The sequence below is a fragment of the Accipiter gentilis genome, chromosome 9, assembly GCF_929443795.1.
Source record: "Accipiter gentilis chromosome 9, bAccGen1.1, whole genome shotgun sequence".
NCBI classification, from domain to species: domain Eukaryota; kingdom Metazoa; phylum Chordata; class Aves; order Accipitriformes; family Accipitridae; genus Astur; species Astur gentilis.
In genome coordinates, this window is record NC_064888.1 from 28,832,847 (window position 1) to 28,847,759 (window position 14,913).

General features: G+C 40.9%; 1 protein-coding gene across 8 annotated transcripts in view; it reads right to left on the minus strand.

The window, feature by feature from the left end:
• BTRC (beta-transducin repeat containing E3 ubiquitin protein ligase) overlaps nt 1-14,913 on the minus strand; it is a 123,499-nt gene that overhangs the window by 24,686 nt on the left and 83,900 nt on the right. For all 8 annotated transcript variants that reach the window (XM_049809916.1, XM_049809923.1, XM_049809922.1 and 5 more), the window contains 2 exons: nt 5,085-5,316; nt 276-462 (listed from right to left, as the gene is read on the minus strand). In XM_049809916.1, coding sequence (XP_049665873.1) covers nt 276-462; nt 5,085-5,316 — 419 coding nt within the window. The remainder of the gene's footprint in view (nt 1-275; nt 463-5,084; nt 5,317-14,913) is intronic.

Here is a 14,913-nt window from a genome sequence, read left to right on the forward strand (position 1 = left end):
AGCTGGGCGTAAAAATCTGTCTGTGTATCTCACTTGTCACAGTGGGATAAGAGCATGATCAGATGAGGAAGGTGAGGAAAAAGCCCCCACATTGCCTGCCTAGCCAAATTATGCCTGAACTCCCCAACCCCCAAATTTTGATTTAAGCAACTGTCAGGTTTGGAACCAACATAATGTTTCAGGGTGCTAAATAACCCTCTTCAAACATGGTTTGAAACACACAGCACCTACTGTCCTGAATGGGGGCAAAAGAGGTGAAGATGCAGTTCCCTCACCATCCTCTCCTCTCTGACAACCCCCTCCACAGGGAGTCTGTCCTGACCATTCTCTCGATGAGCTTCTTCCATAGCATGCCGTCCGATGTCACCCGGTACCACTCCTTGCACACCAGCTCAGCAGCACACAACGATTTGGCATCCAGGTATGACAGAATGTTCTCAGCAATGTGATCCAATCCCCGAGCTGGGGGAGAGAAAAAAAAAAAAAAAAAAAAAATTATTTGCTGTGGAGACATGAAGTTTAAAACAACTCCCCTTGCTAGTACAAAGATACCCTCTCTTTCCATCTCCTCTTCTGCATGCAGAGCTGGACCAAATGCACAGAAGTGCATTTGCAGCTAAGTTCAGGAGTGAACAGTGTTCTCCAACTTCCTTTGGATATAACACAACAAGTCATTAAAAATAATAAAGAATCCAAGAAGTCATTCCAATCTATTTCGATGGGTTTTAGCACTAGGGGGATATTCTATGGATGGCATTTCCAACTCAGCAACGCAGCCCCCAAAATCTCTCTATATTAGGACCATTTCTCATCTCACTGCTACAGCTGTTCTCATGTTCCAACGGCTCAAAAGCTGTTTTTGCTAAAGCAGTAGCTTTTAAACGTAATGAAGAAAAAAATATATATTCCCAATGTGTGCCCTGAAGGGTAGTGGTACCTTTAGACATGGGGGAGGGAAAGATATGCAGATGCACAGGGAAGTCGAGAGGGAAGCAGAGGCTGTGTAAGGAGAAAGTGAAGCAGGTTTGCTAGTTTCGTTTATTTTAGTGGGTAGAGGAAAAATATGCACCAAAATGGTATAATTTGCAAATATTTTCCAGTGTGAATACCAGGACTGGCTTTGTTTCAACATGGCTGGAGTAAAATGTAAAGCAATTGCCTGGTTAGCACCAAGCAGCCCCATATAATATCTGTGTAGCTGGGCGTCAGGCAAGGTTATGCTACATTTCTTAGCTGGATGGATATACTCAGTAAAAATGTCCCCTTACCCGCTCAAATTGCATCACCAGTAAGACTTCAGGAAAATAAGATGCCTTTTAAATGAGATGCTGCATAAATACAGCTTCTCTTGCAGGCTGTTTAATTCACAAGTGAGACACACCATCAAGAGATTATCTCACTTCACAGGTCAAATTTCAGAGGCTTTGTCAAAGTTGTAGTTTAGACCCCATCATCCCTCAGGCATAATGTTCAGACCAACCAAAAAGGAAGCATGGCAGATTGGTATTACATGCATCTTCCCTCTGGTTCACATTTGGGACAGAGTTAAATACATCTTTTCTTGCTTTAAAAATAACAGCCTCAAAGACAGAGAAAGCAAGTGCATTTTTACAGTCACATGTCTGTAAGTCTGCAAACCCAAACTGGGTGCAATCAGCTGATTCTGATTAGAGTTCATGAGACACAAAAGGCCCAACCTTTGTTTTTGTTAACCAAAAGATCTCAAAATTATCTCCCAATACATGAAGATGAGAATATTCAGCATGCCTCCTCTTGCTTCTTTCAAACATTTTAAATTTATAATATACTTTGGGTGAGACATTCTGCCCAGCATTTTATGCTTCCATTCATACGTAGAAAAAGCATGTGAATGATACCATACACAGCTAGAGAGTGCAGAAAGAGGTCTGACATTTCTTATCTTTATAGATGCAAAATTAGATGTCAACCTGCAAAATAAAAGCATCAGCATCCTTTATTATGTATTTAATCTGAAAAGATATATACAGCCACTATATAAAATTCTTTAAAGAAAGAAAAAAAAAGAGCGTTTGTAAATTTAGATTGACTCTACAGCAATTTGTGGAAAGAGAGATACAATGTTTTAGTAGACGTGAACTGGAATTTGCAGGAATTCCGCAATTCAGTAGGGCAGACATGGACATCATGTTCCCCTGCTTCCCCACCCTGACACCTGCAGCCCTGAGCTCTGTCCACTGGGTGGAAATGGCATATTTGCCTTCCCACTCTGTGCTGCTTCCAGTGGGCCCACAGACATTTACAGACCCACCAGGACATTTACAAATGCCTGCCTGTAGTATCCATATCGGTGGCTTTACGTCAGCAGCATCACAGCAAGAAACTATTTTATACGGGGAACAATTGGTGGGTTTAGGAAGCAGGGCTACACTGCATAAACTGGACACAGTAATCTTCGCTCACAGGTCTGCATCTGACCCACCTGCCCTTTCTGGATCATCAGTACTTCCACTTTAGCTCTTGCTGCACTGAGGTGTTGTAACTACTTCCATGACCGTAAGTCATCCTTTGCCATTGATCCTAGACCCTTTGCAGAGAAAGAATACTGTTTTGGCTTCTCCTTCTCATATTTATGATAAGTGGATGGACAAAGCTATTTTGTCCTGGCTGCAAACTCAAATTTATCTTGTTTCTTAGGAACAGCACAACTCACTGAGACACGTATCTAACAAAGCATCGCTTCCTTAAAAAAGAGAAATCTCTCCTCACAAAAGTTTTTGCTAAATTGATGTGAAACACGATTAGCCCTTCAGCCCTCCATACCAACAAGAATGTTTCAGTTATTTCACACATGAAACCCTTATAAAAATGACTCTCCTCATAAAAAATGTTAAACAGCTTGGAAATGCTAAGCACAGACCTTATTTTTTCAGAAACAGAACAAAGTTTGTTAAGTACACAGTTAAGCTGTATTTTTCAAACAAACTTAATTCTGTTCAAAGTACTGGGAAAATAATCTGAGCCAATTTTATTCTATATTAGTAAAACATGCTCATGATCTAAAACTACCTTTAATTCTGGTCATTCTTTGGGACAGTGCTAGGAGGACAGTGATAAGATGCCTCATGATTTTGAAGTAGCTTTATTGTTTTATTCACTCGAGGGGGAGAGCAGGAGAGAGAATGAAGGAGTAAAAATGAAACCAGAATACTGAACACCTGAGAATTTCAGAAAGCTAAAAAATACTTAAAAGAGTTTAGGGTTTTTTATTATGTGACTTAATTTAAAATTTTAGGTTTATCACGCTTTCCTAGGCAGTTTCTTACCTTCCCCTTTCCCATTCCCCTCATTAGAAACCTGCCTATACTCAGGACATCCTGCACAGACTGCAGAGTCTGTGCCAGTATAATTTCTTGCTGTTAATTTTCTCCCTTAGAGCTATATTCACTAGGACATTAGCACTTTGCAAATATGCAAATTGATGCACATACATTATTTAAGCACAGTTCCCCCAACTATTCAAATACTCACGTATATGCTGCCTGATTCCTATCTGTTCTGCATTCTGAGATGGTAAAATTAGCTGCTTCCTGGGTAACTGCGAAAAGACCACTAACAAATACGGTATGGCTAGGAAATTTTGAATGCCTCTGAAAATATTTGTAACATTTGCCAAAAATTTTCAGAAAAAGGCCTGTAGGATGAAATTAAGCAAGTGCAGATGAGATGCGTTGGCTTGCTTTGATGGAGTTTTGTGGAGAAAGACCTGGAAAAATTGTGTACGTAACTATATGTATACTTCCACTTTAAGAGTGGAGAAACCAATGTGCTTTCAAAATAGTATTTTTCTGAAACAGAACAGTTCCACAAGTTATAATGCTGCTCTAAGTACATAAGATTATTGCCATTGGACTACTAAAAACTAACATAAAGCAGGTACTTAGCATAACTAAGATTTTTTTTTTAATGCTACAACAGCCATTTGATTACTGGGCACAATGAGCTTAAAAATCCAGTGAGTCTGTGTATTTAACTTCATAGCAAAACTCCTGCAGTGCCTTTATGCTTTGTACAATTCACAGTTAAACATGCTTTTTCCATCTTTGAACCCTAGAACTTAGATTTCATGTTGAGAAATTCCTTCTGAAGAATGATCAAATGACTGGATTGAACAAATTGTTGGAGTTCAGCAGTTCTCCAAAGGTATTCACAGAACAAAGTTTTGGCAAGAAACTCCTCTCTTCAACTAGCTATTTAGAGACAATACCTGTAGCACTTCTTGCTCAGGTCGATCTCAGACTAAGGACCCATGCCACGGGAATGATAATCTATTAACTATCTATCTACCTATCTTATCTACAGAGGTATGATCTAATGGTCTGGAAAAACCACCAAAGAGCCAGGAATTTCTGTCTGGTTCTGAAACTCTATTGCTGTATATATTTTATCTCCCACTGCCTCAGTTTTCCCATCTGTAAGACAGGGCTAATACAAAACTGCACATACACTACTTTATGTGTGCATTCTGTGAGATCATCCAATGCCACATCTGAGAACAGCTAGGATAATATTCTCAATGGAAAGCACTACAGAGGTGCAAAAAATAGAACATTTCCATCCTTTGATCTTACGTCCTCCACGCTCTATTAGCAATAAACTCACAATCAAAGCGATGGCTTCAGGAAGGTATTTTACTAGGAGAGACAAAAATATCTAAGTAAGAAAAGGGAAAAACTCAGCTGAGCAACCAGTAAGAGTAGTAGTTTTAATTTTAAAAAATTTTGTTATGCATGCATTGTTGTGGGCATTATGAGTACAACTACCTACCCTGTGGCTTGCAATGACTATCCTTACAATACATATATGAGCTATCATTTACTCCTAGCCAAACCATGGTGGTATTAGTTCATGCCTTGAGACAAGGTAGAAATACAAAATAAAATATATTTTATACCAGTATAGAGCTTTACATTCAAAAGCTATCATCTATTTTGCAAACTGACCCTAGAAGAGACCTCTCCAGCAGGGTAGGCCAGAGTTTTGTGAAAGACTAGTTTTCTGAAGGACAAGATGGAGGAGTAAGCTCCCTCTGCCTGCAGAAATACCTGGCAGTGCAGTGATGAAGTCTCGCTGTAACATGGGTTTGAGGTATGAGTTTATATGTCCGTGCTGGTAGTGACACATCTGGGAGATGAGGTGCTCCACAAACTCCACCTGGTCAGACTCAGACCACTGTTCAAAATACTTGACGCAGAGTTCCTTCTCCTTCTCATAGCTTGCAGACAGTTTTCTTTGCTTGGGCACAATCATACTGGAAGTGCCATTGGCAAGTTTTGTCTGTAAACAGGAAGAAGAAACAACCCAAATCACACATATGAAAACAAGCTCAAGTAGTTCTAAGGGGGAAGAAAATAGAAGGAAAAATGCACTCTGATACATAAAGTTGGCTGAGACCATGTATCCCATTTGGTGCTGTCAGTTGGAGCACAGCCATCGCGACCTGTAACCCCTGCAGGACAATGCACTGGCTCATGCCAGAGCTGCACACAAAGGACTCTTGTTAGACAGGAAACCTTGAGTGGCAATTTAACATAAACACAGTTTTATTTACATCATGCAGACAGTAAAATGCATTTGGATTCCTGATCTACAGTTACCAGTTACTTCAATGCACCAAAAGAAAACTGCATTTGTGTTCTGTTTTGCTCCTAAAGAAGACTGCTGCTAAAATTCATAGGGAGTGCATGAAACAGATGAGGAAAAAATTGATGTACTTCTTTTGAGTATAAAATTATACCTTGAGAGCAAAGCCAGCTAAAACACACCCTGATATTTGGTACATACTTCTTTCACAGAATAAAAGATTTTCAACTTTCTAAGCACTGTTAATATCTTGTCAGAAGGACTCAGCTCAAATAAGAGTTTCAGGGACAAAACAGAGCACTGACATTTCAATTTACTACTTGATAGCAAGATATAATTTCTGCTTTCTAAACGATTTAACTGGAAAAAAAGTGCACATTTTGCATTGCAAGGATATCCTTTGTCCAAGTAAGATTAACTGTTTGCTGGGAAATTATTTTTTCCCATACTGGTCAAACAGTTTGTATTAAATGCTCAAAACATGTAATTTTCTCTCTTTCATTGCAATGGTTTAACACCCTACAGCATTATAATAAAAGCCAATATTATTACATCATTTTTATTTACAAAACACATTTAGAGGTTCTCTATTAATTATCAAATAATTAAAAACAATTACAGATATCAGAATATATAAAACATTGATATAGGGATGCCATATTTCTGTTCTATGATGGTAATTCCAGGCATCAACCTCACCAGGAGACTATATTAAATTTAAGGGAAAAAACGAGTATCTAAGTCTCTCTGCAAAGCTATCTAATGACCTAAAAGAAATGCATGGATTAACTGATTTTACAGGAAAAGAAAGAACAACTAAAAAGCTTTTTTCCAGCAAGTGCCAAAACAGTGGGTTATTTAGAGACCACAAAATCTAGTTACCGAAACTGGGTTTGGAATGCAGGAATTTCTCATTTCTCAGGAGTAAATCATTCCTGTACTTCAATACCCTCCCAACCTCGACAGCAATCCTGACTTTGGAACACCAAAAAACTCTTAATTTGAAAATCTACTCAACTGATCACCATGTACATTTCATTTTCTAGAGAAAATCCACCTAAATACTCTTTTCAGCATTTCCAGCAGAGCTGGACAGACTTTCCTCTGGTAGAAAAAGACAGTAATTAGCTGTCATTTTTAACACGCAGTTTCTTCTATTTCTGAATTATGGTTTGACTTAAATTTCTTTGAGAACACAGAACATGGAGATCACACCATCAGTGCTCAATTCTGCAGTTCAGTGTTTTCAACTTTACTTTTACCCCTGCTCCTCCCTGCAAATTTCTGCATGTGTTCAGTAAGATCATGCAAGACAAGGGCTACGACTGACCATTTAGTCATCACATGGACAGCACTGACTGCAAGCAAGTCATAGAGCCAGCACTGGGCAGCAGGAAAGAAATACTGTCTCTTGGGCCAACTTTTTATATAGAGAAATCTCTAAAGGACTGTGGGCATGAAGTCCTAGGTGTGAAAGGCTGGACTTTTCCTAGCAAAGTTCACAGTAGGCAACAGCCTGGAAAAAATTATTACCGATGGACTACACTGAACAACAGTCTTAAGCGATTTTGGTCATTTTTGCTGTAGTTAAGTTGCCTGCAGAACAGACACCCCTGTAAAAATGCTGGATTAAGACAGTGGAGAGATGTTGCATTCTACAAGCTTGATCTCATTTCATTTCTCATTTTGTTTGCTGTGCATCTCATAACAGGCTGTCTCTACAAAGCGTTTTTAAAAAACTATACCTCTGCCTTTTAATTTGAGAGACTGTGAAGTCTGACTAATATGCTGAGATGCAGCGGAGTAGACAGCTGATGTGCAAAGACCATAAAGGGGGCAACTCCTTTCACAGGATACTACCATGTTCCAGGCTTTCCTTGCCTCCTGAGCACCTTTCTCACAGCAGCCTTCAGTTCCCCAATTACCTCTAAAACATCAGTTTGGGGTATCGAACAGAAGTTGCAACATCTGCAAAAACAAGTAATGGCTTATGTGTGTACAAACAGATGGCTTAGATAGGACAAACCAACCCATTCTGCCTAGATCCCAAGTGAATACAGGCTTCTTGGGTGGGAATAATGAGTAAATTAAAGAGTCCGTTGACCAACACTTCTAACAGCTCTGGAAGTCAAACTCCAGGTTTATGTAGTGGTTCTGCTAAGAAAAGCACTATATGTGTTACGGTGTTTATGTCCAAATTAGTGGACAGGGGAACACCGTATTTTTTCGGTTCGTGCATGGACTTCAGCCACATTCTGACAATGTGAACTTGAGACCTGGTTTGCACCCTTGCCTGCTCTGGTTTCCCATCAAAAGAAGCAAGGACATGCCCAGAGGTAGCTATGGTGTGCCCAGCAGGTCCTGCAGTCTATGCAAGCAGGGGACCAGGAGGACAGGGCAAGCCACAAACACACCAGTTCTGCAGAGTAGAGACAGATGAACTCAAGGGCTCCCAAATCACTCCATCACAATACATGCTCACATGCCTCCCTCAGACTGCCTGTAGGTACAGTTTAGAACGAAATACCAGAATTTTAATTTGAGGATTCCTAAAAATCCACTGGGGGTTCAGTGAAAAAGGCCTGTCATTAAAAAAAACAACAACAAAACATCAAGCATCTGTGTTGTTAAAAGTGTTGGGTGGGAGGGTGGTTACTATCAGTAAGAGAATGGATCTGGCTTCCTGAGCAACCCCGATGACTCGACCATTCTGAGCAGCTGCCTCAAGTTCATGACAAACCACCTCAGAACAATAACAGCAACTATTTCCTGGAGCACACAATTGTCTACAGCCTCTTTCCTCTCCTGGTACAATAACCAGGCCTCACCCGAAAAAGAAAGAGCTGTCCCACATGCCATCCATACTACTAGGGTAAATATCCATCCAAATGCACCATATATGGTCATGCTTTTTATAAGCTTCACTTCCAAAAGTGGCAAAGAAGAATAAGCACTGGTAGTCCATCACCTGGGAGGAAGTTTGGGTATAAAAGCAAACTACTAACTTGAAACAGATAAAGCTTTTCTGACTCCCTTTTCACAAACGCCTGTAAGTGAGGGCTGAGAGGTGTCCCAGCTGGCTCTAGGCGCAACTCATCTGCAGAACAGCAGAGATGTCCTCCTGCAACAGTGTGTCTGAGCTAGTAAGCTGCACCAGGAAACCCAGGGGACTGAGTGCCTCAGGTTGGTACTAGCTCAGGGATCTACGTACTATGCTCCATTGCAGCCCATAATTACAAGACCATTTCTCCAAATGGCTACATTTAACACAAAGCACATTTGTATGCCCAGTGAAGTAGAAGAGGACTAATATATGAAAGGACTTTAATCTAAATAATGGCTGGCAACTATAGGAAGGTGCAATATTTCAACACAGATAAATAAAGCCTAGATAAATCTACTGCTCTGCATATAAAACAAAACAGCCATGGTATATCACAGCTGTAACCCATATATGACAAGCAAGGTTACTTTTGGTTTTGTTCAGTACAGGGGACCAAAGGAGCCTTCTAAAGCAGAGAAAAACCAAACACAAGCAGAGTTCTCTGATTCCATTCTGATAGTGTTTCCCCACCCATATGAGTGGTCACAGCTTTTATATATTTAAAAACACCCTTACCATGTCCTCTAATCATTGCTGAGGACATTGTTAAGACACTTTCCACAAGGTGGATGAATTCAGATTATGTTTCCTAAGGTAAGAAGACATCTCTTAAAGTCAAAGAAAAAGAGAAGCTGTCTCCTAGAATATAGAGAATGGCTTAAATGATCCTAGCAAGGTTTGGGACCTTCTGAACCTGCACAACATCTTCATGCCGGAGCTCTGAAAAGACTAACAGCTTAGAGCACCACTGCAAATTTCTCAGAGTTTCTCTCTAGACAAAAGGAAGAGACTTCCCTTCGATGTTCCAGTACCAACAGGTCATACTGGGCTTCTCCCCTCCTTCCCAGACTCCCTGGGACTACAGGCTCTGACAGTGAGAGATGTCTTCTACTGCTTATCTGCAACTGCAGCATTTCACCTCAAACTGCTTGCACCACCAGTTGCGGTTAAGTCACTGATCTAGACAGAGCCACCTTAACAGGAATTTTGGATGGGTCTTAGTGAAGGGGAGGAAAAAAGAGGACATAATGTTTAATTATAAGAAATGATTGAAATAGGCACAGACATACCCCGGGTGCCTCTGCACTGCAGCAAGCTCTAAACTTGTTATCGTTAATGGTTTAAATTTCACTGTGCTAATCATTTCAGGACACAAGCCTTTCTTGATAATCTAATGAATTATTCCAACATCCTTCAGCAAAAAAAATCCTCCATGACAGCACTAATTACAAGACGTTTTCCCAGTGCTTATGTAAAATATGACAGAGCAGCAGCTTAGGGAATTGCAGAAAACTGCTTCTAATTTCCACCGAGAAACTGACAAACACCTCTCTTTCATCTCTCCCAGCTCTCAAGTAAGATTTAACTTTCTCATTTAGTTAATTACCGAGTGAGGATCATCATTTTCCCGGATCGGAGCGGCACAGAGCCTTTATCGTGTTAACTTGTGAACTTGATCGATGGCTGCTGCTAAAACTTAATAACTTCACCCCCTGGCAAATTGTAAGATAAATATAATAGGAGAAACTCTGACAGTAAAAACCTGCCAGAAATGAGCGCTGTGTTTATGTTTCTTTGCAGGCAGCAAAAAAACAACCGACAGCTTATTACTGGGTGCGTGTTACTTATATTTAAAAGACTCCAGGCAGTTAACTTTCTGCGTACTGTTCAAACTTTACTCACAAGATAAAAGACGCTGGGGAAAAAAAACAAGCAATGGGATGACAAAGAAAGGAACCATGGAGGAGTATGTCCAGAGTGTGTGGGGGAAGATGGGAACTTCACAATGAAAGCAAAGCCACACTTGTTTCTATATCCTGAATATTCTTCAAGATTAATCACAGTAAAAATACCCACAACAGTGAATCCAGACACAAAACTAGTGTCAGCAGTGGCACAAAGCTTAGGAATTTTGAAGCATGTTAGAAGCTGTATGGGAAAAGCAGAGGGATTAAAAAGTACCAGTGTGGCAGCAAGATGATTCGGTTTGATGCCTTTAAAGCTGCTCTTAGCCAGAGAACCTCAGCACAGTTGGCTTTTCCAAAGCTACTTGTGTGGCCATGAAACTGCTTGCTACTGTCCATGATGAAGTACCACTCAATACCACTCCAATGTAGCAATGTAACAAAAATGGTCAAATGGAGCTGAGAAGGTATGCCAGGCCTCCATGCTAAAGGGCAGAGCTAGTTAGTTGAGCATCCTGTTGAAAGGGTGTTGCTTGCATGGCCTAAAGGCAATAACAGCATAATTAAAGAGGATACAGGTTCAATTTCTGTGGCTGGCTTCTTTTTTAGGCTTGTAATTACCAAATGCTGCAGAACTGATTCCCAGACTGCCAAGGCTAAGCAAAGAGGGAAGGCGGCCTTTGCAGCTCCTTATTGGCAGCTTCCTATTAAAGAGCTCCTTTGCTTTGAGAATCAGGGGGTGGCAAGGGGGTGTCTCACCATAAAGAGCAGGATCTCATGAGCCATAGCACCTGAAAGACACGAGTAGGGTAGCTGGCTCCTCATTTTTCTCCTGTGCAGGATGAACCAGCTTTTCCAGTGTTTGACTTGACAGCAAGGCTACAATGCTAGGTCATTAAACAACTCACTCCATTTACTTTTATTTTAAAAGCTCAGTTTAGAATCTACCCATTTCTGTCCGCCTCCATCTCACATAACAGTCTCTGTGAGGTTAACCATGGGTTTAGCACATATATGGACTTACTCGCTCAGTACTGAATTAGTTTCCACACTGCAAAGCTCACTGAAACATTCTGAAAAACGAACATAACCCAGAAGCAGATGATCATCAATCACATCTGAGAGTCAAAAAGAAAGCACCATGAAAGAAACCACAGCATCTTTATTATTTATTTTCAAGAGAAAATTCAAAATACACGCTCACACTGAAATTAACAGTCCCCTGGATACCCAAGAAACTAGCAATTTTGCCTGTCTGGGGCTTTTAGCTGCTTGTCCACATCTGGTTTCTAATCACACTGCAGAAAAACTTTGATAAGAAAGGATACATCTAGATGAAAGATCACTGGAATTATGCTGGACACAGCAGCCCAACCTGCTGCACTTTCTGAAATCCTGGGGGGCCAATAGTTTTCAGAGGTACCATCTAAGTACCTATGATATGGTGTCAGCCTGGAGGGCACCTGGCTAAGGATATTACCTCAGACAGAGAAGAAAGGGAGAAGGCTGTTTTGGTTTAGGGCCAGAGAAAGCTGCAGACACCAGAGAAGTAACATGCTGAGTCTCTCCAGGGACTAGGGAAGCAGGACTGAGCCATAGGCACTTGCACACTGGCTATACAAAAAGCAGCAATATTACCTTGCTGGAGAACCTGCTCCCCTCCCACACTGCTACACAGTAAACAGCACCAGGGAGAGGAGATTAAAAAACTATTCTTTTAAGCTAATACTTAATGTTTCAGACAGACTAATAAAGTTTAATTGTCTGGAATCTCGTAGCTCTTACTGTAAACCTTCCTTTGATATAGGTCTCCCATCTAGATTTTAAGTGTTGGCAAAAACCTCCAAAATAAAACTTCTCTGATGCCAGCAATGGATGTGAATTGGGAGTCCCTCTCCTCCTCCTCCCTTATCTCCAAGTTGTCTTTGCAAATAACAAGCACTGATGAGAAATCTGCTTGCATCAGCACAGCACTGGCATATGTTACTTTCCCAAACTACGATCCCTGACCAAATGCAAACCTAGACATATGGGGGGGAGGGCAGACACCATCACTCTTAAAGAGCTAGATTTCAGAGTACACCTTTTATTAGTTGTAAAGTGATCATACACAAATTTCAAAGCAGATCCTCCAATAACAACAAATCACTTCCCACGGAAGTCACCAAAGGAAATGCTTTCTTCCTTGGCATGGCTACCAGAACCAGAGTTGAACTGCTGGGACCATTACATGTTATTACTGTTAATGGAGGGAAGGAATATGCACATTATCACTTGGAGAACCAGTCTACTAAAGTCATCGGGTAACGGCCAGTAGCAGCAAAGGGCTCATTTATGGCAGGGAAAGGCATAAGCTATGCTCTAAGCAGCAGTTTCATAGTTTTCTGGAACAGTTGCTTCTGTTTTTAAAACACCCAAGCATGATCTACTGCCTGAGTGAAGTTACTCTTTATGGGTGTTATTGTTGATTTTCTTTTTGTTCCAAGTACTCCCTTAACTCAGAGAGAAAAGCAGCCAGGAACAGGTAGGTGGACTTGAGTGATTCAAAACATAGCTGAACAGTGAAGACTATACCACCGTGAACAACACACAAGTAGAGAGGGAGAATGACCCAAAAGGCCTGTTATCTGCTCTCAATAACACTACTGAGATTATCAAAACACTGTGGTTCTGCCTATGTAAAGATTTTATCATCAAGAAACATAATCCCTCCAAGATAGTTTACCCAGTATTACATTCCATGAACTTCCTCCTTGGAGATGCATTTTGATACCAACAACAAAGAGGGCTCAAGCACACCAAACTACCTGGCCAAGGCAAAGTGAGTGATTGAGAACTGGAAGTCATGAATATAAAAGCGGGATATCATATACCATCTTCCAGCTACAGGAGTACTACATACATACTTCCAGGCATACTGGAGAGATGCAACAAACAAAAACGCAGTAGTGTTCTGAAGAGCCGCAAGATTCACATATGTGCTTTGCTCCCACCGCAAACATACTCCTTAGATTTGCTGGCAGAGTTGGCTACACAAGCACTCCCTAACCTATTTCAGTCAAAATAAGCTTGTTAGCAAAGACCTGCTATTTAAACTGTCTACGCTAAAACACCTCATCTTAACTGAAAGCAGGTTTGCAGTTTTGCTGACAGATCCTGGAGGGCAGCAACCTGCCACAGCCAGACGAAAGCTGAGTGGTATTCTTTTCCACCAGTACAGCTACATCTAGAAGAGGACAACTCATCAGCTCACACTGGCTGATACCAACACTACTGCTGTTAGCAGCCACCACAGAGGCAGCTGTAAGAGGAAAAGTCCATTAAATCAGGGTCAGGTCAAAGCTGGTCAGTGGGCTGCAGCCAAAATCTTGACAGATTTTGACTTGTAGCATCCTATAACCCCTACAAGATCATCCCATAACTCTCACTCACTAATGAGCAGTGTCTTCTCGAGATAAGTTGTTCTGTTAACCTTGCAGTCAAATGTTATCTTGCTGGCAAACTGGGGTGATTCCCATGGAGGACCACTAAGATTGCTAGGGGACCTGGATGTATTTGGCCTGGAGAAGACCAGGGGCTATCTACTAGCCTTCCACTACCTAAAGAGAGGTTACAGATCAAAGTGAGACAGAGTCTTTTCAGAAGTGCGTAATGACAGGAAGAGGGGCAACAGGCACAAGCTGTAGCAAGCAAAACTCTGGACATTAAGAGGGAGATTTTCAAAATACGAGTGGACAAGGTCCCCAGCAAAATGAGCTGGTTGTGAAGGTAATTGTCCTCTGAATACACAGTTGGACTGGAGACCTCCAAAGGTCCATCCTAACTTAGTTTTCTACGACTTTATACCTTAAGATTGTGTTGGTACATTCTTTCATGGGTACCTGGCAAGAGATTCATGACCTGAGGAACAGACTCCAAAAATATAAGCTGAGGACATTCTCTGATGAATTCTGAATCTTCAGAATTTCATTAGGTTGGGTTAGGCCAAATGCTGTTGATATGTGAAAGTTCATGACAGAAGAAAGGCAAGAAATAGTACCTTCTGCAACAAGTGACCAGCTCTGACCATAACACTGCTTCAGGAAGGCATATTTATTTTCACAGCCGAGCAGACTTTGTCCCTATCAACTGATGCTCAAACTGCACAACTCAGAAGCCCAAGTCACAGACTATCGCACTAGGGATTCCTCCTTGGCTCAGTGCTTAGCTGCCAATAATCTTTCAGAAAAAATCTTCAAACTAAAGGATGGAGGGAGCCTTCCAGTATTCCACTCCCTATACTAAACTCAATCAATTTGGAATTGTTTGAATATAACATACAAGCAATATAAAAACCCCGGTAAATTGTGGCAGAACAAGATTGCTAGCCTCACCTGGTCCTTCGACATACTGTATTTTACACATAATGTTCTTTCACTCAAAGGCTTGATTCTACTATTCCTTTTAATGAGATTAATAAACAGTAAAAATAGTATCAATCTACCTGCATTTCCCTTTCTACAA